General features: G+C 44.9%; 1 protein-coding gene across 1 annotated transcript in view; it reads left to right on the top strand.

The window, feature by feature from the left end:
• Positions 1-27,500, top strand: part of ATRX (ATRX chromatin remodeler) — a 536,186-nt gene that overhangs the window by 260,313 nt on the left and 248,373 nt on the right. The window contains exon 8 of the mRNA XM_085859788.1: positions 16,327-16,394. Within this exon, the coding sequence (XP_085715914.1) occupies positions 16,327-16,394 (68 nt within the window). The remainder of the gene's footprint in view (positions 1-16,326; positions 16,395-27,500) is intronic.

Here is a 27,500-nt window from a genome sequence, read left to right as displayed (position 1 = left end):
AATAAATAACCTGAGGGCTGAGTAACTACCTGAACAAACTCACTCACACGGACGACTTAAATAAAATTGCCGGCGCTAAGACAGACATGCCGGGGGCGCACTCATATGTACAGTACATCTTAACCTTAACTTACAAATTTTACACTAAACCATGGCCCAGGATCAATGAACTCTGCAAAAAGAAAGCAGTTAGCAGGGAGCCAGGCTGCTCACATGCAGTCTCTGGCTCAAACAATGCAGGTGACGGGGAACGTGGCCGGCTGCTCACACGCAGTCCAAGGCCTTCCCTTTTGAACTGAACGCAGTGAACCACAACGGTGCATGGGCTGCACAAACGTAGTCTCCGTGCCAGCTCAAGTGGCACACGCAATGAACACAACGAATGGATTGATGAACACAAACACGGTGCACGGGCTGCCACTGCAGGCCCGTGTTGTAGCTGCCAACAGGGCAGTTCTTGCAGCTTGCAAACTGTTGCTTTCTGATCCTGGCGCACATGGCAATGAACAGGGGGGCAAAGCAAAAATTGAACGGGGCTGGTGAACAGAGGCAGTGGGCATGGCATGGCAAAGGTGATCGGGCAAACACAGCCCGCAGAAGAAGGCCGCTGCAGGCAAACACAGCCGGCAGACGAACTGGCTGGCACAGGCCTTGCAGAAAACAGCTGCAGACGATCCGGCCGGCACAGGCCTTGCAGCACAGCAACAGCTGCCGATGAAGTGGGCCGGCCTTTGCCTTGCAGCAACGCAGCCAGCAGATGAAGCTGGCCAGTCTTTGCCGTTCAGTGGAGGTTGGTGGAGGGAGTGCGGTGGTGCTGGCCACTCGGAAGGCGGGCTCGGACCTACCCTACGGTCTCCCTCCCAACCTATCGCCTTTGCCTGTCACTGTCTATACCCACTCCCTTAATTTGTCAAACCCCAATTTAGCCCCAACTTATTTTTTTTATTTTTTTATTTTTTTTACTTCCCCACTATAAATCGTCCCCTAACCCCCTTTACTGTCCTTGTTCGGCTAACCTATCCTGTCACCTCGCCTACTCCCAACCCCTACGTTCCCTTCCCGGAGGGGAACAAGGGAGAGCGAGCGTCCTGTGTCGAGGCCCAACGAAGCCTCAGAATGGCCTCCCCAGAGTTCAGCAATCTATAACCCAAAGTGGGTCCAGCGGCCCACAACGAGAGCGAGGGGATGGATGGTGCGGAGGGGTACACTTCCTAATCTACCCTAACCATTTAACTGTTAAACTACCCCGGGGCTTTCAACAAGCGCCTCTCACTTAAACTATTGGTTCTAACAACCCAGATTCCCGTCGCCTGTGTTGTTGTCCTCACAATTTCGGGCCTCGCCCCCCAATTTTCTCTCCGTGCCCTCACACGGTCTCATGGCTGGGACACGTGGCTCCCTTTGGCAGGCACGACCCTCTGCCGAATCTCCCGCTATGGCACCCCCGGGCACTACACTGCCTCCGAGCCTACCAGCTCCCTAACACCGGGGAGTTCCCCCCATGGCACCTCCCCTGAAACGCACACGTGGCAGGCTGGCTTCCCAGGCCCCTTTCCGAGGGTCACCCATGCCCATAACACTGCCCACGCGGCTAATGGCGCCCGGGCCCCCGCACCAAGCAGGCGCACCCGTGCCCACTACGCTATCCCGGCCCCCCATGGGCCCTTGGCCTACCACGGCCGACTAGCCTGGTGCCCTGGGTACCCACTCAGCGATACTCACCTTTCGCAGCCACGCTCCCAACCCGTCAACAGGGCTCCTGCACCCCTCCAAACGGGTTTCGAGCCTACATTCACACCAACAGCAAAACGACTTCCATATTTATTAATTTGACTAACCTCCTAAGTCACTCTACACTGACCCCGGGGTCCCTTGGGCGGGAGTCACTCCTCCCCCCAATCACTCATCGCACCATGCATTCCCCATTCGCTCCATTCACACAGACCCGCTGGCCTCACTCACTCACCAACAACTCTTCAACACACACACCACTGAACTCTGCCATCCTTCTAACTACCTCCCCTAACTAACTCGTGCTCCCACGTCGTCCCTTAAACTAGTAGCACGTTCCTTTTAACACTACGTAGCTAAGCTACGTCCCCTCTACACATCCACAAGTCTGTCACTGTCTTTTAAATCTATTCCCATTTTCCCATCCTAAATCTGGCTACAATCCCTCTAACTAATCCATTCCACGGGCCCCATGAGGACTTACCCCTGCCCCATGGAGTCGGTCTAGCTAAGCTAACCCTTCCCCCTAACTAGTTTCCATCCTGCGCCCTGGTCAAGGGGGTCTTCCACCCCTTGCCCAGGAATCCTGTGCACCCGAAAGTGAGGCTTGCTTTTTTCTTTTCTTTTTACATGCGCAGCACCAGCGCGGCAACTCACAGCTCGCGCACTTTGCACCTGCCCGTGACGTCATGCAGCTGCACGTGTTCCTCGTCCCTCCTTGGACGGTACCATCCGGCAGGGATACCCCTCCTGCCGGATTCCAACCCCGCGTGCAGCCATGACGTCACCGTGCGCATAAAAAAAACACAAGCCCCACGTCTCGAGGGGTTCCCCACACGAACACATGTGCTTTGCCCGTTGGAGCTTAACACACACGATCGCGTGGAGAACCCGTCCAAATCCATAATCCTGCCTAAACTTTGTCCGTCCGCAGGATCGGCAAATCCACCGCGTGCGTTTCCGGACCGGGACTTCACTCTCGCAAGCGAGCATGTGGGGGCCTCGTGCGTTGCACAGCACGGACCTCGTGCTCACTGCTGGGTGAACCCGGCACGGTCCCCGAAACAACCACAGCCGCTACTCGGCTTCCTTTCCTCACATGTCGCCGTCGTCGCCATTCGACCCACGCACACCTGCGTGTTACGACGCTCACACTCCACACCATTAAACTCACACCGGGAGACGCGGCTGCATGTTCACACATGCCGACCGACATCTCCCTTACATACCGCTCTCTCACACACACGGTCTCCCTTGCACTCGGCCGTTCACTCACGCATGCTACCTCCCTCGCACACGTGGCTCCACGCACTCGCGGCCTTTCACTCACTCGTGGTGCTCCATTCATACTGGCCGTTTCACTCACACACACGGCCTCTTCCACTTGCGGTGCCCCTTTTACACACGGCGTGCTGGGAAGCACGTACTCCGGCACAATCGCCACCACACCACTCACACACGGGGTCGCTTCCACACACGGGGACGCACTCACACCTTGCATCACACACCGGGACAACCACACTGGGGATTCGTGTCCCCACAAGGGTCTCCGGGGCCTCTATACCCCCCAAGCTCTCCGTGCACCTATCCACAACACCCGTCCCCTCAACCTCGCAAAGCACGACCGAACCCACCTGGTCGTGACTCGCCTCAAGGGGGCATACTCCCTCCCCTCGTTCCTGGAGGAGGCTATCCCGCTGCTCGCACTGGGTCCCGACACGCTCCGCGAGCTCACCCCCATTATCCTCCACTACCTCCGTGTGTGTGTGCGTCACTTACCCCGTCCTCATCGTGCAGTCTCTCCTCTATTTTTTTTGTCTCCCGTGTCTCTATACATTTTTAAGTTTCTGTTGTCCCCTCCTGTCTATTAGTCTCCGCTTCTTTCTGGCGTCTTTCCCTTATCTTTATGTCGGTCAACCTTGCTTTCTCTTTAAGTCGCTCCCGTCCTTCCCTGTTTTTCACTCCTTGCTCTTACCTAAGTACCCACACGGAGGGTAGACCGGGCGATCGCACCTCGCCGCAGGTCGACTTCGGACACGGGCCACTTTAAGCGACCCGTTCCGTACTATCGGGATAACCGAGCGGTGTTATTCGTCGGCCTCGACGGTTCGATTAATTATCGGGTGTTTTAGCCCACGACCAACCCTTTACGTGAAGCAAGATGGAGATTCAATGAAAGAAAAGACGAAGCGAAGCGGGAAAACAGTTCAACATAACTCACATTTATTTCGCGATGAACGGGAAGCACACATGTACAATTACACCAAAAGCACATGTAAAAGGAGAAGAAACACAATATTACACAAAAAGCAAATATAAAAGAGAAACACAATGCAGAGCTATCCGACTACCGAGCACACGGCAACACTTATACAATTTTACTTCACAGACGGCGCCGACAACACAGATACCCAAAGCAAAAGAAAAAGAACCACCCTCCAGGATGAGGGGGGTAGGCGGGCCTGGGGCCGAGACCGTGTCGGGCCTACCCGTCTGATGATGAGACGCAAAGCGGCGGTGGCGCCTCAACTCCGCGGGCCTCGCGGACAGTGTCTGGTAGGGGGTGGGAAAGGGGCCCCCTTGTCGCACTATCTCAGCGCGGGGGGGAAACAGGATGCTCGGGGGGGGGGGAGGAGGATATCACCCTGTCTCGGGTCCCGCGACGAGCATCTCCACCTCGACCTCGGTCGCGCCGCCGGCCTCTGCAGCTCCCCGACTCCGACGCGAGCACCCCCTCGATCGCCTTCGCCGCCGCCACCTCTTCACAGCTCCGTCCTCTTCACTCTGACTACTACCACTTCTTCCCAGCTCCACCGACAACTCCCAACCGCGAACTCGAACTCTTGGCTTCTCCCCTCCGAACTGAACTGTTTGGCGAGCGCGGCCATTTATATCCCCCGTGGCCTCCCTCCCCCACCTTTGACCCTTTACCTCCGACCCTTCACCTCTAACTGGCTCCCCATTGGACCGAGGAAAAGTGGGCGTGAATGCTTTTTGATCCATGAATTTGCATATAGCGACCACACTCCAACGCCCTGGAGGCGGGGCCAAATCGCCCCAGCTCGCCGATAGGACGGAACAGAAGTGGGTGTGAGTCATTTTTGATCCGTTTTCCTCGGAAAGTCTGTGATGTTTCTGAACACGCTGCTCGGTGCGCGCCCTGCACGAGTCCAGTATCGGTGCCCACAAGTGGCGCAAGAATGGTGGTGATGCGATGGTGGCGAGTTGTGACAGTAAAGGTCGTGGCTGTTGTTGTGAAGCGGCGTTGTGGTTGGTGGTTGTTGTTGTGATGGCTGTTGAGACGTGGTTGGTGGTGGTTGTATTGGCGGCTGGTCCAAAATAAAGATAGTGAAGGAAAACGGCTCTCCTGAAGAGTCGCAGCCCGACTGAATGACATTTATTCCCTCGAAACAACGGGTTTGGGCTAACTACACATATACTTATAGAGATATCTCACCTAAGGGACCTGAATGGTGGTTTGCGAATTTCGTCAACCACAACAGTATATATATATATATATATATATATATATATATATATATGTATGTATGTATGTATATATATATATATATATATGTGTATATATATATATGTGTATATATATATATATGTATATATATATATGTATATATATATATATATGTATATATATATATATGTATATATATATATATATATATATATGTATATATATATATATGTATATATATATATATATATATATATGTATATATATATATATGTATATATATATATATGTATATATATATATATATATATATATATCAAAATAGTACTGTATAACAAAATTAAGTTACCCCCTCTTGGAGAAGGTGTTTCTAGTGCAGTATCTCTTAATTAATGTGATGATTTATTTGATTCTGATCATTTACATCTTGTGTTTGAAATTGCTGAAAAGTCAAAAGCAAAACCAGATTCGCACTTCAGTTTCCCTGTTTTTTGTTTTTTTGTAATTGGAAATCTATTTCAATGGTAATAAATGGCACACGTTTTCCATTTCCTGTTGTATGAAAACCTTTTTTGGACGGCAACATTCCCAAAAAGCTGTTATATGTCGGTGCAGGTGGATGTGAAACAATCATAACATTGAGAGCAGCTTACTCCAAAGAGAACCTATCGATAGATTAAAACAGATGGTGAGGCTTTTACTTGCACAGGAAGCTACTGTTAGCAGATTAAAACAAGTGTTCTTAAAAAGCCAGCAAATGACATCCAATGGAATTCAGTCGATACGCAAGGAGAACTGTATAAACATAATTGATGATGCATGAATACTGATGTGCATCTGTGTCCTCGAGTTACAAATTGAGATCTTCATTAACTTGGTCAGTTTGCCAATAATTTTCCAGATCCGGAAACTTTCCATTTTTTATTTTCAGTCGATCTTGTCTTCGGATAGACATTGGCGTCATGCATAAAACCTTTGATTGGGTCTGGATGCGGCGGCTTGAATAAATCTCGCAAAGGAACCAGGATCTTGTGTTCAGCTGTTTGGTTTCCCAAGAACTTCTCCAGTTATTTGGGTGCAGTGGTTTTTGTGGATTAAAAAAAACTATTTTCAAGACCTTATGTGCTCGCTTTCACTTTTTATTTTTTGCTTGATTGATCACTCAGATGCAACTGGCACACCACTTCCTCTCATAAGCAGTCAGGAAAAAGACATCAAGGCAGTGAGATGTTTTTGCTTGTTTTTCTTCCTAAACTGGTGAACATGAAGTGATGTTGGGGTGGCATTGCCCTCTGCTGGGTGCACAAATTGAGCATGCCAGACCACAAGCTGTGTGTAGATTGATGCCGGGGCACATACTTGGCTTTTTCAAGCTCGACAGGTCCTGTGGGATTTACATATATCCATTTGTAGCTTTGCTGCTGCTGCTGCTTCTGCCTCCCTCCAATCCCCTCAACCCCCCCCCACCGCCATTCTCCCCCCACCCTCAATTAAACCATCATCTCCCATGTCAGCATTAAAGCATCTGTCTTCCTTGACATGCTGAGCTATCTGTGCAAGCAGAACTCCCCCTCCCACACCAAAACGCACAGGTTGAGGTTAGCGCTTGGCAAAAGACGGACCCGAGCAGTTCGGTCACCTTCATGTCCAATAATCACTCCGCCTGAGTTTATTTCCAAGAAAGGTTTCTACCAGCACTCTGTTGATGCAGACGTTAATTAATTATTATTATTGTTTTTGTACAATATTTGACAACAGTAACTGTTGACATGTACACAGCCGCCCCCCTTCCCGCATAATGTTGTCACCCACATATCTAAATTTTCCAGCACGTTGTTCATTTTGGAATGAAAGCTTACAAATAACAAGTCGAGAAACGTCTGATGATTGAGTTCACTTGGAACTCTCATTACAGTAAGAGCTCGTCATTGTGCTTAGCTTAACCTTTTCCAGTCGCTTCATCCTACTTGTCCTTTCCAGCTTCATTTTCTTCCCATTTCCTGTTCCGCTGCAGTGCATGTTCCTTTCCACGTACAATATCACAGACTATTATATATGAGTAAACTTCAAAATATAATTGTGTATTTCCATAGTCTTCTTGCTTCAAGGTTCAAGCATCCTTCAACACTGATACTTTTGTGTATCTTGAGTACCTGCTCTGGACACCTGTTGCAATTATGCATTGTTGGCATCTCTGTCTCATTAATGCGGCAAGGTGATGCAGGAAGGCCTTTTGGAATGGCATTTCGCTGTGAGAGCTCTGAGGATTAGCCCGAGCAATGTCTGCTTGCTGCTGCTGTGTTGGTCAACCTACCTCCCACTTTAAGGGCAATCAAACTATTGCATTAAAAACTAGAACGTAACTTGGTAGAGTGCATACCTCTGAACTAGAACGTAACTTGATAGAGTGCATACCGGGCTGAACAGTTTACATTTTGTATCCACTGATTGGCCCGATCTGAATCCACTGATCTGAATCCGGACCTGAACCAAAATCAAATTGGCTTGTTCTTCTCACCTTCCCAACTCGTCCATCAAGTTTCGTCCGAATCCGTCCCAACTTTTTGAAGTATCATGCTATATATCGTTTTTAGCCCCATCTCTCAACGGTGAAGAATCACTTTAAAAATTAAAAAAATTCTCGTATCCGGATCCAGATTCGGATCTTCACCAAAATCTAATCGATTCATCCTTCTCACACACGCAACCTGTCCAAGTTTCATCTGAAATATCTTGCTTTTGGCGATATCCTGTTTTCAGACTGACAGACACAGACAGACGGGAGTGAAACATAACCTCCATCCGCCTTCGGTGGCGGAGGTAATAAGATGACATTTTGAAATTCCCTTCGCTTTTCACCTTGCATTCCCTTTTCCTTCCTTTGAACCACTACATTCTCAAAATATCTTCTCCACTTCCTCGCATCTATCCAGCTTTTATTTTGATTCGAGCAATGCGAGTTAGCTGAAATGCAAAAATCGGCATTAGGTTACCAAAAGTGTTCTGACAGGCACCCAAATTTGAAATGAGGCCTCCAAACTTCACATGTGCTTCTTTTCCCCACCATGCAGAATGAATGGTCTATACTTCATCAGAATGTGTCATTGTGATATGTTGGACAATGCTGCACGACTAACCGATGCATTTTTCGGGGTGAGAGCCCTTTTGTCTTCCAACGCGACGACGCACTTTCCCATACTCTGTTTGGAATTGGTTCGAGAACAATGTTGAAAATCTGTGGGATCCCAAACCAATTTGAACTACTTGAGGAGATCTCAGAATGCTGCCCTCGGGCTGGAAGGAATAGAGCAATATTCATCCTGATATCTTCCAGTATTTGTACGTGCAGTATTGGTGATGATGAAACATTGTTCGGAATTGAATGAATACTTTGTGCAAGCAAGCTTCCTTTTTTTGTGTGTTTTTTTGGATGCATTGTCAAGGCTCATATGAGAGCTTACACGCAGAACGTACAACAAGGGGAGCAGGAGACAATAGGTGTGGGAGATGGAAGGAAAAAAAACAGTGGGGGAACAGAGACATTATGAGATCTGTGGAAGGGAGAGGGAAAGGGCAGGGTACACAGGGTAAACAAGATGGACACTACAGGAACTTTCAAGAAGGAAAACAGAGAATTTTGAAGGAGGTGGGTTTGGGGTGGGTTGGAGGGGGTATAAAAGATCATGGTTTTGGATTGGGGGGGGGTGGCAGATATGAGATGGTGGTGAACAGCTGTTTTGAATACCTGGAAGGAAGAGTGAGATTGAAGAGAGTGTGGGAGTTTGTTGCAGAGGAATGAAGGAGTGGAAATCAAATAAGGGGCAATCTACTTCATTTGTTGATTGCCCCTTATTTGATGCACATGCACTTGATTGAGGAAAAGTATGGTGAGCAATGCCAGACAGAGCAATTTATTTTTTCTGCCAAATGAAGATCATGGTGCTACCAAATAATTTGATAAAATATCGTCCCCTCAACACCTCGCCTGTGTCAAATGCTCCTCGACCGGTCAGCTTGATCTTTTGGTGGGTTGCAATGCCTTCTCAAATCAGAACGTACCTCCACGAAACTGTTCTGATCGTGGAACAACTGTGATGGTTCTGCCAAGTAAAACTTACCTTATCAGTAAACTGAACTTTCCCCTCCATTGACCGGCAGTGCACCATGCACGATGGTTGATTGGGATGATGGCCACACCACTCCCGCTCCAAGGATTTATGCCTCAAATTGGCTGAAGAACCGGACCGTCGCGTCATCATCATGATTGATCAGAAGCGTTTCCATATGAACCTCGAGATTAAATAATTTCCCGTAGATTATTTACCTTATTCGTGGATGCTAAAATGACTTCCGCAGGCGCTCGTCTTCACGGACATGTGTATTCCGTTTGAATTGCAGAGCCGAGCTTTAACCTTTGGATATTAGCCGAGCGTTTAATGTGTCTCCTCTTTCGCTTGCTATTTGCCTTTTTCCTCATTTCTTTCTTTCTTTTTCCTTTGATTTTATGAATTTTTACGTTGCGTGACTTTTATCATTGGATGGTTTAATGAATACTGATAGAGTCTATGTCACACGATTGATACTGCCGGCTTACAAATTGTGGCAAATGAGCATCCAGATTGTGGACATTCAAGAGAGCATTAGTTTTTCCAAACATTTTCTCCTTAAAATTTTTTTTTTTGTCGTTGTTCTCTGCAATCCATCGCCACCTTGTGGTCTTTCCCTTATGCTCAACCATGAACTTTTCTACCTGAGCACATTGAGGTGCGTCTGTGCATTCTTGAGTACCCTTTCACTTTGGTCAAACTGTTGGCCTTTCGTCCATAATTTGGCTCTCCAATGAGTCTCGACGTATTTACTAAAGGAGGGTCATCAGTTGCTCAGAACCATTTTTTTTCCTATGTATGCGAGAACCTTGCCTTTCCAGTTTCAAGATGATATTTTTCATTGGCATCAGGCATTATAAACCTCTTGGCGACAATGCGAAACCAAACACAGAAGCGAAATATATTTTGGCAAATACCGGTCTCTCTCTCTCTCTCTCTCTCTCTCTCTCTCTCTCTCTCTCTCTCTCTCTCTCTCTCTCTCTCTCTCTCTCTCTCTCTCTCTCTCTCTCTCTCTGTCTCTGTCTCTGTCTCTGTCTCTGTCTCTGTCTCTGTCTCTGTCTCTGTCTCTGTCTCTGTCTCTGTCTTTCTCTCTCTTTCTCTCTCTTTCTCTCTCTTTCTCTCTCTTTCTCTCTCTCTTTCTCTCTTTCTCTCTTTCTCTTTCTCTCTTTCTCTTTCTCTTTCTCTCTTTCTCTCTTTCTCTTTTCTCTCTTTCTCTCTTTCTCTTTCTCTCTTCTCTCTCTTTCTCTCTTTCTCTCTTTCTCTCTTTCTCTCTTTCTCTCTTTCTCTCTTTCTCTTTCTCTCTTTCTCTCTTTCTCTCTTTCTCTCTTTCTCTCTTTCTCTCTTTCTCTCTTTCTCTCTTTCTCTCTTTCTCTCTTTCTCTCTTTCTCTCTTTCTCTCTTTCTCTCTTTCTCTCTTTCTCTCTTTCTCTCTTTCTCTCTTTCTCTCTTTCTCTCTTTCTCTCTTTCTCTCTTTCTCTCTTTCTCTCTTTCTCTCTTTCTCTCTTTCTCTCTTTCTCTCTTTCTCTCTTTCTCTCTTTCTCTCTTTCTCTTTCTTTTCTCTCTCTTTCTCTTTTTCTCTTTCTCTCTTTCTCTTTCTCTCTTTCTCTTTCTCTCTTTCTCTTTCTCTCTTTCTCTCTTTCTCTTTCTCTCTCTTTCTCTCTTTCTCTCTTTCTCTCTCTCTCTCTCTTTCTCTCTTTCTCTCTTTCTCTCTTTCTCTCTTTCTCTCTTTCTCTCTTTCTCTCTTTCTCTCTTTCTCTCTTTCTTTCTCTCTCTTTCTCATCATGTAGCTTTTAATCGGATTCTTGGCGATTTGAAGGTTTACCTGATCGTTGAACGCATTTTTCGGGCCGTGCACACATATGGTGTTTGTAGTCCATCGTAACTGCAATGTGTGAGCATCTCTGCCGAAAGAGGGAGTCCAACCTCAGCACGAAGGGGTTTATGTGACCATCCAGTTGTTGCCCACAAACCTCCTTTTTGAGCCACCTATATAATATTTTCTCAGCGAATTCGGACTTCACCCCCAACCCTCCCCATCTATACCCTTTCCCATATATGTTGTGTGTGGATGGCCTGCAGCAAAGAAAATAAAATTTATTTATTACCTCCACCTCGGAAGGTGGACGGAGGTTACGTATTCACCCCTGCTTGTCTTTTTTGTGAGCAGGATATCTCGAAAAGTTATGGACAGATTCAGACAAAACTGGGAGGACAGGTTGGGTGTTTGGGAAGGATGAGTTGATTCGATTTTATGGAAGATACGTATCCCACTACTTTCTTCGTGATTCATCACCATTGAGAAATGGGGCGAAAAACGAGAAAAGCAAGATATTTCAAAAATTTGTGGACGGGTGGGTTTGTGACGAGGGCGAATCAAATCGATTTTGGTGAAGATACGGTTGCAGATCGAACACCAGAATTTTAAAGTCATTCTTCACCCTGGAAAAATAGTGCCAACAACGATATTTAGCATGATATTTCAAAACGTTGTGGACAGTTTTGGACGAACTTGGTGGATGAGTTGTGTAGGTGACAACAAGAAGCTGATTCGATTTTGATTAAGCCTGGTTAATGCTGGTTAAGCTTTGATATGCAGATCCGGCCCATCAGTGGGATACAAAACAAAAACTTCAGCTGAGCAGAGGTATGCGCTCTACCGAGTACCGATGTAGTTTGTATGCTCTGCAAAGTACTGTGTGTCTATCTAGTATCTATCCCTTTTTACCTTGCTTTGGAGGACATTGGATACATCCTCATGACACCAAGAATGACATTATATGGTATTCGAACCTGGGATCCCATGAGCACGAAGTAACTCAGGAAGTATTCCGATCCAAGACCTCAAAGCAGTCAAACATTAGGAGTGCTAATCCGATTCTCCTCAATTGTATCAATCCATCCCTCGTTCCATCCGTAAAACATATCTGCCATTGCCTCACATTCTAAACTTTGATTTCATTTTTCCTTATCCGTCACCGGACAAAGCCGAACATTTAACCCGACACGAGGTTTTATTTGCCGCCAACTTGGCATCAGGGCAGCAACATTCACAAAGATGTATCGGTTTTTCATTGCATTGACTTTGTCTTCTCCATTTTATCTTCCATCTTTCCATGTGCTACATCCTGCCGCTGTCTTACTCTGTACTTCTCTCTCATTATCTCCCGCTGCGCCTTCTTATTTCACTCGATACCTGTCTGTATCTGCCCACTGCTCTTGGCTCAAAGTGAAACCCTGTTGGATTTTAATTTTTTTTTACTTTTTGGTTTGAGAAGGTTTCAATATTAAACAGCAGGAACTGTTGGTTTCCATCATCTTATGCGATCTCACGTGGCCAATGCTTGCACTGTCCATTAGAGGTGATGGTCACTGATACCAGTTTGATTTATTTCATCATTTCCCCATCTTTTTATCGGCCTGTCTGTTTCTCTCACACTTGCATTCATGATCTTTTACCGGTGTGCTTTCCACTTCCCCACCTCACACTCAAAAACCAGCAGGCAGAATACAAGCGAAATTGACAAAATTAATTCCCCTAACACGGTGTAATTCGTGCCGATGTGATTAGCTCTGGCTACTGCGACTTCGAAGGGCGATTAATTTTTAGCCAAAGGCCCAGTCTCTCTGATGAATGGTGCTGTGGAAACGCAGCCAAGCAAGGTCAGTGCTGAGGCTTTCGTGGTAATTTAGATAGCCCGAGTCTGTTTTCTCTTTCCCGGGCCTGGGTACGATGGGAGTTCATGCTCTTGTATGCTGCCTTTGTGTTCATAGAACAGGAATCGAATAACCGTCCTTCTTTTCCTTTTGTCGCCCCCTGCACTCCCAACCACTCTAACTCTCCACTACTTTACTTTTAAAACTCTCCTTCCCCCATTCCTTCCCTCTTCCTATCCATCGTCATTGTGGACTCTGCAATACTGTTATTACCTCCGCCACCGAAGGTGAAGGAGGTTATGTTTTCACTCCTCTGTCTTTGTTTGTCTGTCTTTGTTTGTCTGTCTTTGTGCAGGATATCTCAAAAAGCTGTGGATGGATTCGGATAAAACTTGGTGGACATGTTAGGTGTGTAGCAAGGAAGAATTGATTCGATTTTGGGGAAGATCCAAATCCGGATCCGGATCTGATTAATTTTTTAAGTGATTCATCACCATTGAGAGGTAGGGCGAAGCTAATATATAGCATGATATCTCAAAAATTTGTGGATGGATTTGGATGAAACTTGGTGGACAGGTTGGGTGTTTGACCACGGCAACTGATTAAATTTCGGTAAAGATCTGAATGTGGATCTTGATGCAAGAATTATTTAATTTTTAAAGTGATTCTTTACCATTGAGAGATAGGACCAACAACGATTATACAGCATGATATCTCAAAAATGTATTGGGCCCGATATGTTCTGGTGGATCAGGCATTGCGTGGCGGAGGTATGCGCTCTGTCGAGTGCCCTTCTAGTTTCTTCAGTTGTTTCCTCCTGGTAATGAACGACTAATATGTTGCTAATTTAGTGCGTTTCCATGTGGAATTTGGACAGAGAACTCTTTATAGGTTTGTGTGTTCATTTGGCATTTTTACTTAACGGCTGTTTGACAAGCGATGAATTGTCGACCCATGAACACTATGCCACACGGTACAGAACCAACCCTGGTGTGCAGTGATGGAATGTCTTTAAGGGTCTATGTTTGCCCAAATCGCAGCCTCGGCCCAAAGTAACCTTACTCATCCATATATCACTAGCACCTGATTGGTTGGAGGTGAGATTCTCGACCATTCCTCACGTGGTATGTCCCCCCACTTAATTCGGATTTTGAGGTGGTCGTGGAGCTCTTAATTTGCTTTTGTGTACCTCTTGTAGACACTGCTATTATTCTGGAGCATATGTGTACTTGGACTCATTCCACAATGTCTCTTTCCCCAGTGAGCCACCCCCCCACTCCCCCTATATCAGTCCATCCATTGTGCTGCATGATGGCATGCATTAACCACAACGAGAAAAGGCTTCTGTTGAATCGCTCGTCCATGTTGTTCCATCAAAACAGCTGTCACACCCTCTGCTGATCACAAATTGATTACATGCTGGTTTGGTAAATGGAACGTGTCTATCAGTCCTGTGCAATTTCAGTCGCACAATCAAGGTATCTTCAAATTAATCCACCTTTCCTTTCTACCTCTATGGTCAGCAACCGGAAAATGTTCAGTCTCTTGAACTTATTAGCATCGCTGTCAGCCACGACCTCTTTTGGGCTGACCATATCACAAAGCTGTTCTCCCAAACCAGTCACGAAGTGGGCATCCTCCATCGTTCCAAGTCATTTCTTGAAAAATCAGTCTTACTCACCACCTCCAAAGCCTTTGTCTGTAGCTAAATGTAGTATGCACAACTCTCAAATACATTTGATGAGTCTCAACATTTACCACGATAAGGCAAAAGCACAAGACAAGTTAATCTCACATTACAGACAAGATATTGATCTCTCTAGTGTTCCTGCCTCTCCTTCGGTCAGGCTCCCTCTGCTCTCTCAGCTCTCAGCTCCTTGACCCTCCCCAGCTCCTCGGGCACGTGTTCTTGCAGTAACCCCAACATGGTTAAACTCCAAAATTCAGGCTTCCCGCACACTTCCACTGCCTCATTCTTCCTTTATGTCACACAGGGGTTTGCTGTGACGAAGCAGTCAAATCTATTCGTCAAACCATCTCTGGGATGCTATTTCCAGTTAAGATGATTTTCGATACCCTGCCAGAGCAACAGTTGGGGTTCAGCTCATGATATTTGTTCACCACAGTTTGTTTTAATTGTCATTCTTTCGTGGGGCTCCACTGACGCTCAATTCTCTGAAACTGATCGTTTTCGCTGTTCCATGAAGATGTGTGTACTGTCTGTCAATGATATTCATGGTTATGTGAATCCGATGCACATGCATGCAATTCTCTCCGGAAACGGTGTTCTGTAACTTTTTACCTTGCCCACACGAACTGAAAAGCGGGGTTAAGTAATTGGATCACTTTGTCTGTCTGTCTGTCTGTCTGAACAAATGTCAGTTTATGATTTCAGAATAACTTGATTTCAATTGAATGTTGTATTTTGAACACGAATCGGAAAACGAACCTGCAGTTTAGCAGTACTTTGGCTCGGACATTCGTCCCAATCGGACATGTGCAGAGAGGAGCGAGTTTTTTTTTTTACCGTTTGTCTGTCTGACAGTCAACCAAAACTGAAAATCATTCCAAACAGAAAACCTACTCTTTTTAAGAATGTCAAAAAGGACACAACCAACAAGCACGAATAACTAATGTAAAGTATTAAATGGGGGTGCTGCATCAGCGGAGGTAAACTTCCGGAAAAAAAAAATTCTACAAACTTTAAAATCTTTATTTTATTTCAATTTAATTATGCACCTCAACACTGGAGAACACAAATCACCTTCTTGGCACTTTCAAAAACTTTCCGTTTAGCAATACTTGGACAAAATATGATGCATTTTACATCATCTCAACCAATCAAATTTGCCACTTGCAGACTTTGGCCACGTCCTTGTTTCTCAAGTCTGTATGGGTTCAGGTGTTCCATGAACTCTCTCTCTCGTTTGTTGGATGGCTTACCTGCCATGTTAGTCTTTCGGTTTACTGTTTGTTAATCATTTTTCCGCCTTCAACGAGTCCCGGTGGCATTGTGGTTACTTGGATTTGGCATTCTTTGTCGAGGTAAAATATAGATTTTGAAGTGTTGATTCAGAACACCCACCGTTGTTGTATTTTTTTTTTTTTGGCCAACACATCTTTTCTGTTCCTTATTCGCTGAAATCGCCACCCTTTGCCTTTTCTGTATTCAAACCAACAATCATCCTTAAACAGGAAACAATATATTCCGTTGAACATTTGGCAAACAGCACAGTTGTGCATATTTGAGGTCCAATTAAAAGAGTTTGCAACAAATTCAATTATCATCTCATTTTCCTCCTTGTATGTCCTTCCATAGCATTTTAATTTATTGCTCCCTCTGTTCCTTCCATCCTGTTACCCACAGACCTGCTACCTCTACTACATGAGTGATGACATTGACCAGGATGCTGAGGGCACAGATGAACAATGCAGGTGAGGTTGTTTTTGAAAAAAAAAATGTATATATATATATATATACATATAAATATATATATATATATATATATATATATATATATATATATATATATATATATATATATATATATATACACATTTGTTTTCACGTGGGGTTTTTTTAAGTACAAGTGTGTTACCGTCGCTCCAGCCCAACCATCTCAAGCCCTTCGTTTGACCTTGCTGTTATGTTGGTTCGTCCTCTTCAGCCCATCACCTGGATAATATTTGCTTGTTTGTGTGTGCTGTTGACTTGTCTGGGTGGCTGTCTGCATTCTTTCCTCCAATTAATACATCAGTTCTTTATAAAGGCCTCTTGTAAAGGAAAAAAGAAACAGAGCAAACAAACACTTGTTTAATGACACAGTAACTTCACAAAAGATGGCTTTTTCCACCAGAACGTTGAATAATGCAATGCTCTTGAATGTATTTGCACTCCTTAGTTGAGGTCCCAAAAAGCGATTCCATTGTCTTATTCTATCTACCTCTACCACATGCAATGCCACTCATGGAAGAGCTTAAACATGTGTATTGCATGTAGGAAGCAACTGTGTACTATTGCATGAATATTACAAGCCAGGACAGACGGGAACGCTGAACAGGCCAAAACTGGCTCTTTCTTTCGTTCTTTGGTTAGCTTTTCAGAAGAAAAGGACTTGCCTGCAAATGGGACACTTGGTTACCTGGTTTTAAGATCGTTGAGCTGGACAACCACGATGTGCACCATACTTGCAAATACCAGAACTCTACCTCCTGACGTCCAGTGTTTCCAGTTGCTTGTTGAGGTTCGAGTAGTTTTATTCCCACTTGGTCGTCTTATCACAAGGAATCTCAATCAGGATATATGAATAGCCATTTACGACCAGGCAAGCTTGCTTTGAAGCACTCAACAAAAAGTCGCTGACCCGCTGCTGTCTTGTCTGTGCTGAAGTCTGATACTTCAGCATAAAAACTGCTGCTTTGGTGAGATACCTCCAAGTGATGTCACGTCATGAAGCATGTCTTCCAGACGTGCCATTAAGCCGTCTGTCTCGTTTAGTCACATGTATTTCATTTATTCCAGAGTGTCATTTATGGTTCTTTTCAGGTATGGCATACGTAGACGACATCAATACATTACACGACAGTGTGTGATTTCACAAGTCAACATATTATGTACAACATGATAGTCCAGGATTGTCGTTTTCCTCCATTTATTTTGGTTTTTGTCTCCAGTAACATCATCCTCCACATCTTCGGTCTCCTGAAGAAGGCATTTATTGTTGGTTATTGTGTAGATACAGGCGTGGCCAAAAATATTGGCACCCTTGCACTTTTTTCAAATAACTCACAATTTTCTCAAAATAGAAGTTGAAATTGACGACAGTATTAGTCTCCACAATTCTGTTTCTATATTTCACTGTTAATATTACAGAACTTTTGTGTTTGATTCATATCTTAATATATCCTTTGAAATCAGAAAATAAGAAAAAATGGCATTGGCAAAATTATTGACACCCTCGACTTAATATTTGGTATCACAGCCTTTGGACAAAATAACTGCAGTCAACTGTTTCCTATCGCCATGAATGAGCTTCCTACACCTCTCTACTGGCAGTATGGCCCACTCTTCTTGTACAAACTTCTCCAGTTCTCCCAGATTTGAAGGGTGCCTTCTCCCAACTGCTATTTTCAGATCTCCATTCCTGGGTGCTTTTGAAGTGTCTAAATTGAAGGTAATGTGTTTTGTAGCAGGAGAATGACCCCAAAAACACAACTTTCTGACACTGGGTTGAACATTGCGCTCCAAAATGCCATGGTAATCTCCTGATTTCATGATTACTTGCACACATTCAAGGCACCCAGTGCCAGAGGCAGCACAGCAACCCTAAAACTTCACTGAACCTAAAACCATGTTTAACTGTAATGAAGGTGTTCTTTTCTTTGAAGGCTTCATTTTGTTTTCTGTAAACAGAGATGATGTGCTTTCCCAAAAAGCTCGACTATGGTCAAATCTGTCCACAAGATGTTCTCCTAGAAAGATTTTGGCTTTTTCAGGTGTGTTTTGGCAAACACCAGTCAGGCTTTCTTGTATATATCTTTCTCTCTCTCAGCAGTGGGATCCTCCTGGATCTCCTACCATAGAACCCCCTTTCATTGAGTTGGTGACGGATGTTGCGAGTTGAAACTGTCGTACCTTATGTCTGAAGGTCAGCTTGAATCTGTTTGGCAGTTGATCGAGGTGCTTTCTCCACCATTTGAACAATCCTTCGCTGCAATCTTCGATCAAGTTTTCTCTTGCGGCCACATCCAAGGAGGTTGGCTTCAGTGCCATGGGCCTTAAACTTCCTGATAACATTGCGTACGGTGGACACAGGAACATCATTGTCTCTGGAGATGGTCTTGTAGTCTTCATATTGTTCATGCTTGGCTACAATCTTGTGTCTGACCTCCTCAGAAAATTCTCTGGGTTTCTTTCTTTTCTCCATGCTCATTGCGGTACACACTGACGCAAAACAGGAGAATGACTCCTTTTCTCCATTCAAACTGGGTGAATGAGTGATATTTTTTTATTGCAGGCACCTGCAACTCACCACAGGTGAGTTTAATTACGAAGTAAAAGGAGAATCACCTGCTTGAAATAGAATTGTTTCGAACAACTTCTAAAAGGTGCCAATAATATTGTCCAAGCCATTTTAGGATTTCTGTGTGGAATAAGCTAAGATTTAGTTATTTATTTCAGGTTTTTTTTTTGTTTTGTTCCCACTGCAAACCAAACAAATACATACATGGATACCAAAATATTTTATAATTTCAACAATTTTCTGGAAGAAATGTTGCGTTATTTGAAAAAAAAATGCAAGGGTGCCATTATTTTTGGCCAGGATAGTTTTTCTCGGATAACTGTGGAATGACTTTAATCGTATAAAATATCGTGGAATGATGAACGGAAAAGTGAAACTGTCCATTTGAAGGAGGAATGGGAAGGACTTGAAGAGCTTTGAAACAAAATCCTCTCTTCCCCTCCCTCCTGATCACCCTCCCTCCCACCGACGGCTGCGATCGCCGGTTTGTGTAATTGGGCTGATGGATTAAAACTTATTCTTGGGGGTGGAGGGGAGTTATGATGTGCTCTTGTGACCACCTAGCACGCCCCAATCCACATTGTTGAGCTCATTTGCTTTGTTTCGATTTATTCGGCATTGGGAGTCCACACAATAATGCAATTTTGTTTGTCGCTCAGCCCCTTGCAATCACGGTAAACATTCGCTAATAAAGAGCCGGGCTAAATCTGTAGCCCGCACGATCATTCGCAAAATTCATCACTTGATACGGCATGTCTTTAAGCGTCGATGATATGGTGATCCATCGAAAGCACTGGGTCTTCAGGTGTGTGAATGCCAAGTTCACCGTGTCGGAGCTTGCAGAAAGACATTGACTTGTATTAACAATGCTCACTTGTCCGAGCTCGACTCTCCCCTTTCACATTTCACTTGATGAAAGTGCTAGGTGTGGTGATCGACTTGCACCTTTCAAGATAACATTTATTTTGGGTTGCGTATGATCGCGAATCGGCGGTTTTTTTCATGCGAGATATAAACTGTATTTCATTATCTCTGAAAAGTACACACAAGATTTTGTTGTTTTTTTTTTCCTGTCGTACAGGACAGTCAGTCTTTTGTTGTTGTTGAAGGCAAATTTGAACAGCATGTCATGACAGCGCGATTACGAATGAGTGTTTGGCTTTGAGCATCTGTACGCGCTTTGAAAGTCTTTTATTGCAACATCGCTCTCGTTTGGGTTTGTCCTCACCTGCCCCTACCACCTCCTCCTCCCCCTTGTTCTCCCATGGCACCGCTATCTGTTTTGAGGGAGACGAGTGCTTACTAGTAATGTATTGTACGTTATAGCTGCCAATCTTGCAGCAAGCCTGGCGACACATTGCCCATTGAGTGGGAATTGAGAGTGGTCGGAAAATCGGTTTAGCAGTGAACCCGATCTTTTTTTGATGTTGTTTGTATGTTTTTGAGAGTCCTGGTGTTTCAATTGTCATCATCAGCGTTGAATACAGTTGCGGCGCTCTCTCAAAATGAGTCCTTTCACTCAAAAAGATGCTCATTTCCTGATCGGTTTTAAAAAAAAAACAAAAAAAATACCTCTCGCTGCACAGTCTGACTTTCACATAACTCGGGCCAGAGGCCAAGGGAATTCGGCACAGATGAGGTGCAATTTGATGTGACGTCTTGCCTCAAGACATAACAGTTTCTCTTCTTGCCATTCCGAGCACGCTGAGAGCTCAGCTTATCTGCTGCACGGCCGGAGAGGTCTGATTGATGACTTGCTTTTCAAAGAGAGGCCTTGCCATGCCAAGACTCCTTCGATTGATTCCCTTGCAGAAGAGGTGTGCCTTCGAGGCTTTTTCTCTTCATAATGGTTTGCAAAACAGGCCTTTCGATCGTTGGTGTGGCTCTTGTTTTTTTTTTGTTTTTTTTTTCCTCTTCTTCCTCCAGAACCATGAAAATGTGTACACCTTTTTTGCTGTATCATAGTGTTATCTGTCACATTTCATCATTGTGTCGATTGCTTTTCCTTGTCAATACTGTCTTCTTGGAGGAGCCCAGATTCCTGCTCCCTTTTATTTATGCCCATTCATAATGCTGCCTGTCTCTTGGCTCCATTGCCTTTGGAATTCCAGCACATCATGTTTCATTCATATTTTCCTCCGAAGGTGAGTTTGACTCCGTGAAAATTGAGAATGCACCTGGACTACTGGAATGCCACTCTCTTTTGGTCTTCCATGTGCAATGACATCCCAAGTTAAACCGCTTCAAACGGCATCTCTCTGATAATTCGATGCAGCTTGTAAAGGATGGAAATTAGTTTTGCGCACATTTGCGCTCTGTGCCTGCAAGTTGAAGTTTTTGATGAAATAACTGAAATGGCACCTCAGAAGCACACCCAGTGTATGGTTCGCTCCCTCATCCTCACAAGGCGAGCAATCGGGCTGGGCTTTGAGTCAGAATACGTAACTCGTTAAGCGATGAACGCGCACCATTGGGATATTTTATCACGGGAACATGCCGTGTCATGCCAGTTGCTTTTGTAATTGCTCACTTAATCGTTTGCCCCGTGGGCAATCAGGCGAGAGAGGGTCGGCCGGCTAATGATGGAGAGAAAGACGGTGACGAACTGTTCTTGAAGGTCATGTGGAACAGTAGGCTGGGTTGTGACCAGTGCCTACAATCTACTCTTACAATGAGTCCTTCAATTTGTAATTGATCCGAGTATATATACGTACGTTCATGCATATTTGGTCATCTGAAAGGTGTGTGTGTGTGTGTGTGTGTGTGTGTGTGTGTGTGTGTGTGTGTGTGTGTGTGTGTGTGTGTGTGTTTTTTGCTCTTTTTGTCTGCTCACATTACACGTGGGTGGGTTAAAGGAGATGAACAGAGTCCAACTCCATTAGCATGTGTCTATGTAATAAATATATATATATATATATATATATATATATATATATATATATATATATATATATATATATATATATATATATATATCAACTCGCATATTGTGTGTATGATCACACACAATTTGTATAATAATTTATAATTTTGTGTGTGCGCACGCATACACGCGCGTGTGCCTCCGCTACTGGTCGTCATCTCCATTCACGAGTTTCCAAGACTGAAGTAGCCTCCCCGAGTCCTGAAGCATCCATATGCACCCCAATAAGGAACCACAGCTCATGGACCAAGCCCCCTCCTTATCCGTGCTCAATTTCTTCCTCCGTCCCCGAAGTAGCGACAATGTAATTCCACGCGACCTCTCATGTAGCCTCCGGGGTACACCCGATCTCAATCAGTCTCATCCTTCCTTAATAGGATATTCTGCAAACCCAACAAGCCGCAAGGCCAGGGTACCAGGCTGCGTCCCAAACGCATGTCGATCGGTGAAACTCCAGGTGGCCCTCTGCCCCACCAAAATTGCCACCTCGAGCTTTGTTCTTGCTCCCATCAAAGTCATTGTATTCAGCAATGTCCTGGATCCCCAGGAACTCGGTCCTATGCGAGCAGAACTTGGCAAAAAGGGAGTTGTCAAAGCTTGGGTTTTCATTCTCAGCATGATGGGTCAGCAAAACCCAACAAGCCGCAAGGCCGGGCCGTGTCCCAAAAGCATATTGATCTGTGTGTCTGGGTACTACATGTGCAGCCCTCTGTCTCACCAAAGCTGCCGTCCTTGGCACGGTTCTCTCACATCAAAGTCATATTCGGCGTAGTCCGATATTCCACGACACTGTTTCTCTCGGCCCCTCTCGTCCTCAACAGGCGAGACTGCAAGAGGGAGTTCGCCAAATCTCGTCCTTCTCTCCTGGCAGCATGACGTTAACATGTCCCACTAAGCTGCAGGGCCAGGCTGCGTCACAAACGTGTGCTGAATGGCGTGATACCCGGAGCCTCATGCACATCTCGTCCTATCGAAGCTGCTGTTTTCCCCATCTACTTTCTCAACAATCCTCTTGAAGAAGTCTTTCACACAAGCTTTAGGCCTCACTTATCTGCCTCAATCTTTCTTGGGAAAGCCACATTTTCAAGTTGGCTTCCAAAGCCAGTCACCAGCTGGGCATCCAACTTCGTGCAAAGTCCTTCCTTGGCACACCTGAACTCCTGACCATGTACTAAGCTTTCATCCACAGCCTGATGGAGTACTGCTCTCTGCTCTGGGCTGGTGCTCCCGCCTCTCACCTTTCTCGGCTTCACGCTGTGGAAACCAAGGCATTCAGGATCATTGGTATCTCCTGCGATGAGGCCGAGTCTTTGGGTGTCTCACTCTCTCACCATAGGCAGGTCGGTGATCTTTGTCTTCTACCATCTCCTCTCCGGCCTCGCCCCCCCTCTCTGTCTGCAATCTGTCCCCCCATTATTTTCACAGGACACTCAAGGTCCGCAACAAACCCCCTTCTGGTAAAACTACCAAAATCAAGAATCACTGCTCACCTTCACTCTTTCATTCCTCTCTTTTTTTTTTCCACACCTTTGGAACAAACTCCCACACTCTCTTCAATTCCACTCTTCCCTCCAGATTTTCAAAACAGCTGTTCACCACCATCTTATCTTCCCCCATCCAAAACCATGATCTTTTTCTACCCCTCCCCCCCCCCGTTAATCCACCCTAAACCCACCTCCTTCAAATTCCCTGCTTTCCTTCTTGAAAGTCCCTGTAGTGTCCATCTTGTTTTCCCCGTGTACCCTACCCCATCCCCCTCCCTTCCACAGACCTCCTATTGTCTCTGTCCCCCACTGTTTGTGCTTCCCTCTCCCACCCATCTTGTCTCCTGCTCCCCTTGTTTTACATTCTGTGTGTTATCTCTTGTACGAGCCTCGACATTGTATATTTAAAAGATAAAAAACCCCCCAGTCAATGATAAGTTTATGCCAGTGAGGTTCAAAGGACGTCCAGTGAATACCACCATTATTCAGTCAGATGGTCCAACTTATGCAGCAAAGGAAGAATATATGGAGGAGTTTTATGGAAAATTTGAGAAGCAGTAGCATTAAGGATTCCCACAAAGCATGCATTTGGTTTCCAAAATGAGCCAGGGGAACAAATGCTGGAGTTCTGTGTGGAAAATGATCTCGTATTTGCGCAAACAGTTCAAACAGCCCCAGAGCAGACTGTACATGTGGACTTCACCTGATGGGCAACATGGACATCAGATTGACTATATCCTAATCAACAGAAGATGGAAAAGTGCTGTGCAATCTGCCAATACTGTGCCAGGCGGAGATTGGTGGACAGATCGTGAACTCTTTGTAGCAAAGCAATGAGTCAAATATTGAGAAAGGTGAAAAAAATCAAAAACTCAGACCAGATATGACCTTCAAAACGTATCTAAACGAGAAGGGCACTCGGTAGAGCGCATACCTCCGCCCCGCAATGCCTGATCCACAAGAACCTATCGGGCCCAACACATTTTTTGAAATATCATGCGATATATCGTTTTTGGCCCTCTCTCTCATTGGTGAAGAATCACTGAAAAAATTCTCAGATCCGGATCCGGATTCGGATCTTCACCAAAATTAAGCATTGCTGTCCTTGGCCAGTCACCGACACATAAAAATAATTTCAGAACGATTGCTTGGAAACTGACCAAAAATCTGTGGAAATTGTGATATGTTGGCCACCGAAAGCTATGGGAGTTATTGTCTCATGGTTGTTACCTTTTGCCTGCGGGCCGGTGGCAGCACTGCCTGACCATACATCCCAATATACATTTTATAGCGGCCTTTGGTGGCTTCATAATGGATCTCAAGACCACTGTGTGGAAGCTTAAAACTTTACTCAGGTTCTGAAGTACCTTCACCCAAAAATTGGGGCCTCGAGGTGCTGCGGTTCAGCTGTGAAAGAATAATGTACACATATACGCACAAGCACTTGAAAATATTTTATGACAGCAAAAGCTTTCAATTCTATTGATCATGAATTGCTGTGGATTATGCTGAGAGAAATGGGGATGTCAGAGCACCTGATATGTCTGATAAGTCTGTGCACTAAACAAGAAGCAACAGTATGAACAGAGTATGGAGAGACAGAATGGTTTGGCACTGGAAAAGGGGTCATACAGGGTTGCATCCCCTTGCTTGTTCAATCCACATAGTTCACTGACACCCGCTCTCACATCTCGAGGGGCGCAAGCATGTTCACTCGCATAAGCTCGGACCTGCTCGCCAGCCATCTGGCCTCGCACCCGCCCTTATTCTGGTTTCGGCCTACGTGTCCTGATTCTTGGATAAAGAATGCTCCAGGCAGCTGACCAACATTTTGAGGATTAATTCATTTTTACTTACTTTGAAAGTACTCAAAATGCGATGGTAAAAAGCGTGCCTTCTCCACATACAACCAACCACACCTTCTACCAGACAGGGCAACGCTGCTCTCGTCCGCTTGCAGTGAAAATGATATGACGCATGGGCGGAGCATAAATAGACATGAGGAAATACGTGAATATGCATGAGGCACAACATGGGCGGAGCATGAATATACGTTTTAGATTCAAACTTGGTTGCATCACAACCCTGAGCAGGCTCGTCCGTCGCCCCACACATTGGAGGACCAAATACCTGGCTCACCAGCTCACGTTTTTCTGCCTGCATGCACATATCAGAACTGACGTCACATCACACCCCGTCGGTCCCAGGCACTTCAGAACAACCCCTGCAGGATATAACTGCATGCCAATGAGCGCCGTACTGCAAACCACAGAGGTTATCAAATCAAGGTTGCTTCACACACCACGGTCCACGTGGCTGACACACACCACGGTCCACCACGTGTCACGGGGCTGACAAACTTCTCCCTCTCTAAACCCTTTCCTTGGTTCATCATATGGATGGTCTCTTTCTGTGGCAGAGATAATCCACACTGACATGATATCCTTCCAGGCCACAATTACTTTTCAAGCATGTCCATGTGGAATTTTCCTTTGTTATTCCACTTTTTTTCTGTGCACCCTCCTATGCCCCCAACAATCTCAGTTTTTATTAATTCCTCCTTGTGTGTCTCATTTGTTCTCCCTGTGCATCGATTTTGTCCATCAATAATCGCACCCAGTCCAGAGCTAACATCGTGCCAAACTCCTGACCCCCACACACACCCGTTGGAGAGTGGCGTCAGGAGCGAGAGAGGTTCCTATCCGATGCTCCTCCCTGATTTGGCCCACCCCTGGCTCACCTCAAAGCATGTGTTCCTCATACCCCACCATTTTCTAGATATCCACCATCTTGTTCTTGATTCCCATGCGTGCTCAGATTTGAAAATAAAATCCCTTTTAAATTTTGGACGACCCATCGTGTTTCTTGCGTATCCCACGACTGACACCAAATGTCAAGGTCGGATCAGGAGGGGATTCCAACCTTGGTCCAATATACCACTCCTAACAACAAATGTCATATTGAAGGCTTGCAAACGCAATATGTCTCAGTGCTGGGATCTTTGATCCTGTGAACAGGCAAAAGGTGGTGAGCTAAATTGTGTTCAAATATGAATTACCCTGTACTTGGATTCATCTTGCAATTTCCCAAGGCTATTCCCAATTAAGCCAAATTTGGCGGTGAAACGCACGCGTGAGGCTAAAGATGAGAAAATGTCTCTTACCCTTATAAGGGTTTATTTTCAAAAGAATAAAAGATACATGGAGAAGAGACGGGACGTTGGGGAGCAGAGCAAACCAAGCGACACGGCGGACATGTTGAGGGAGAGGGGGATAGGCACACTTGTGTAATATATATATATATATATATATATATATATATATGTATATATGTATATATGTATATATTTATAAATATATGTATGTATATATTTATAAATATATGTATGTATATATTTATAAATATATGTATGTATATATATATGTATATATATATATGTATATATATATATATATATATATGTATATATATATATATATATAGATCTATGTATATATGTATAGATCTATGTATATATATATATATACATATATATATATATATATATATACATATATATATATACATATATCGTCGACCGAGAATTAACAGGGTCTATCTGACATTTCATTCAAATTTAGAAGAAGTCCATGTAGAAGGGCAACAGAGGAAACCAAGTAAGATTATTTTATGTAACCTTTATATGTACCTGTTATGTAGCACACGATATGAAAATAAAATGTAATGAGATAGCGGCAATTCCACTTTGAATTTTTGATTTCATTTTTCTCAAACTTTAAAAAGTGTAGTTGGACCCTGTTAATTCTCGGTCGACGATATATGTATGTATATATATTGTTGCGGATTCGCGCCCGCCGGCGTGCGGACGGCCACGTAACTCGAATCGCGGCACGTCGCCCACCGGACGGACAATCCCGTCGTGACCCTCTCGGACTAACGCCGGGAACTAGTCACGGGTGGGCCTTTCGGCCTCACCACGATTGTGCCAATCGGCCCCCCGCGTGGGATAGGGTTGCTCGCCAAATTCGACCTACCTAAGTACCCACACGGAGGGTAGACCGGGCGATCGCACCTCGCCGCAGGTCGACTTCGGACACGGGCCACTTTAAGC

Source organism: Eptatretus burgeri, chromosome 16, assembly GCF_056783735.1.
Source record: "Eptatretus burgeri isolate ZD-2024b chromosome 16, Ebu_testis_v1, whole genome shotgun sequence".
NCBI classification, from domain to species: Eukaryota; Metazoa; Chordata; class Myxini; order Myxiniformes; family Myxinidae; genus Eptatretus; species Eptatretus burgeri.
Note: the sequence above shows the minus strand (reverse complement) of the source record. Positions and strands in the feature narration are given on the sequence as shown.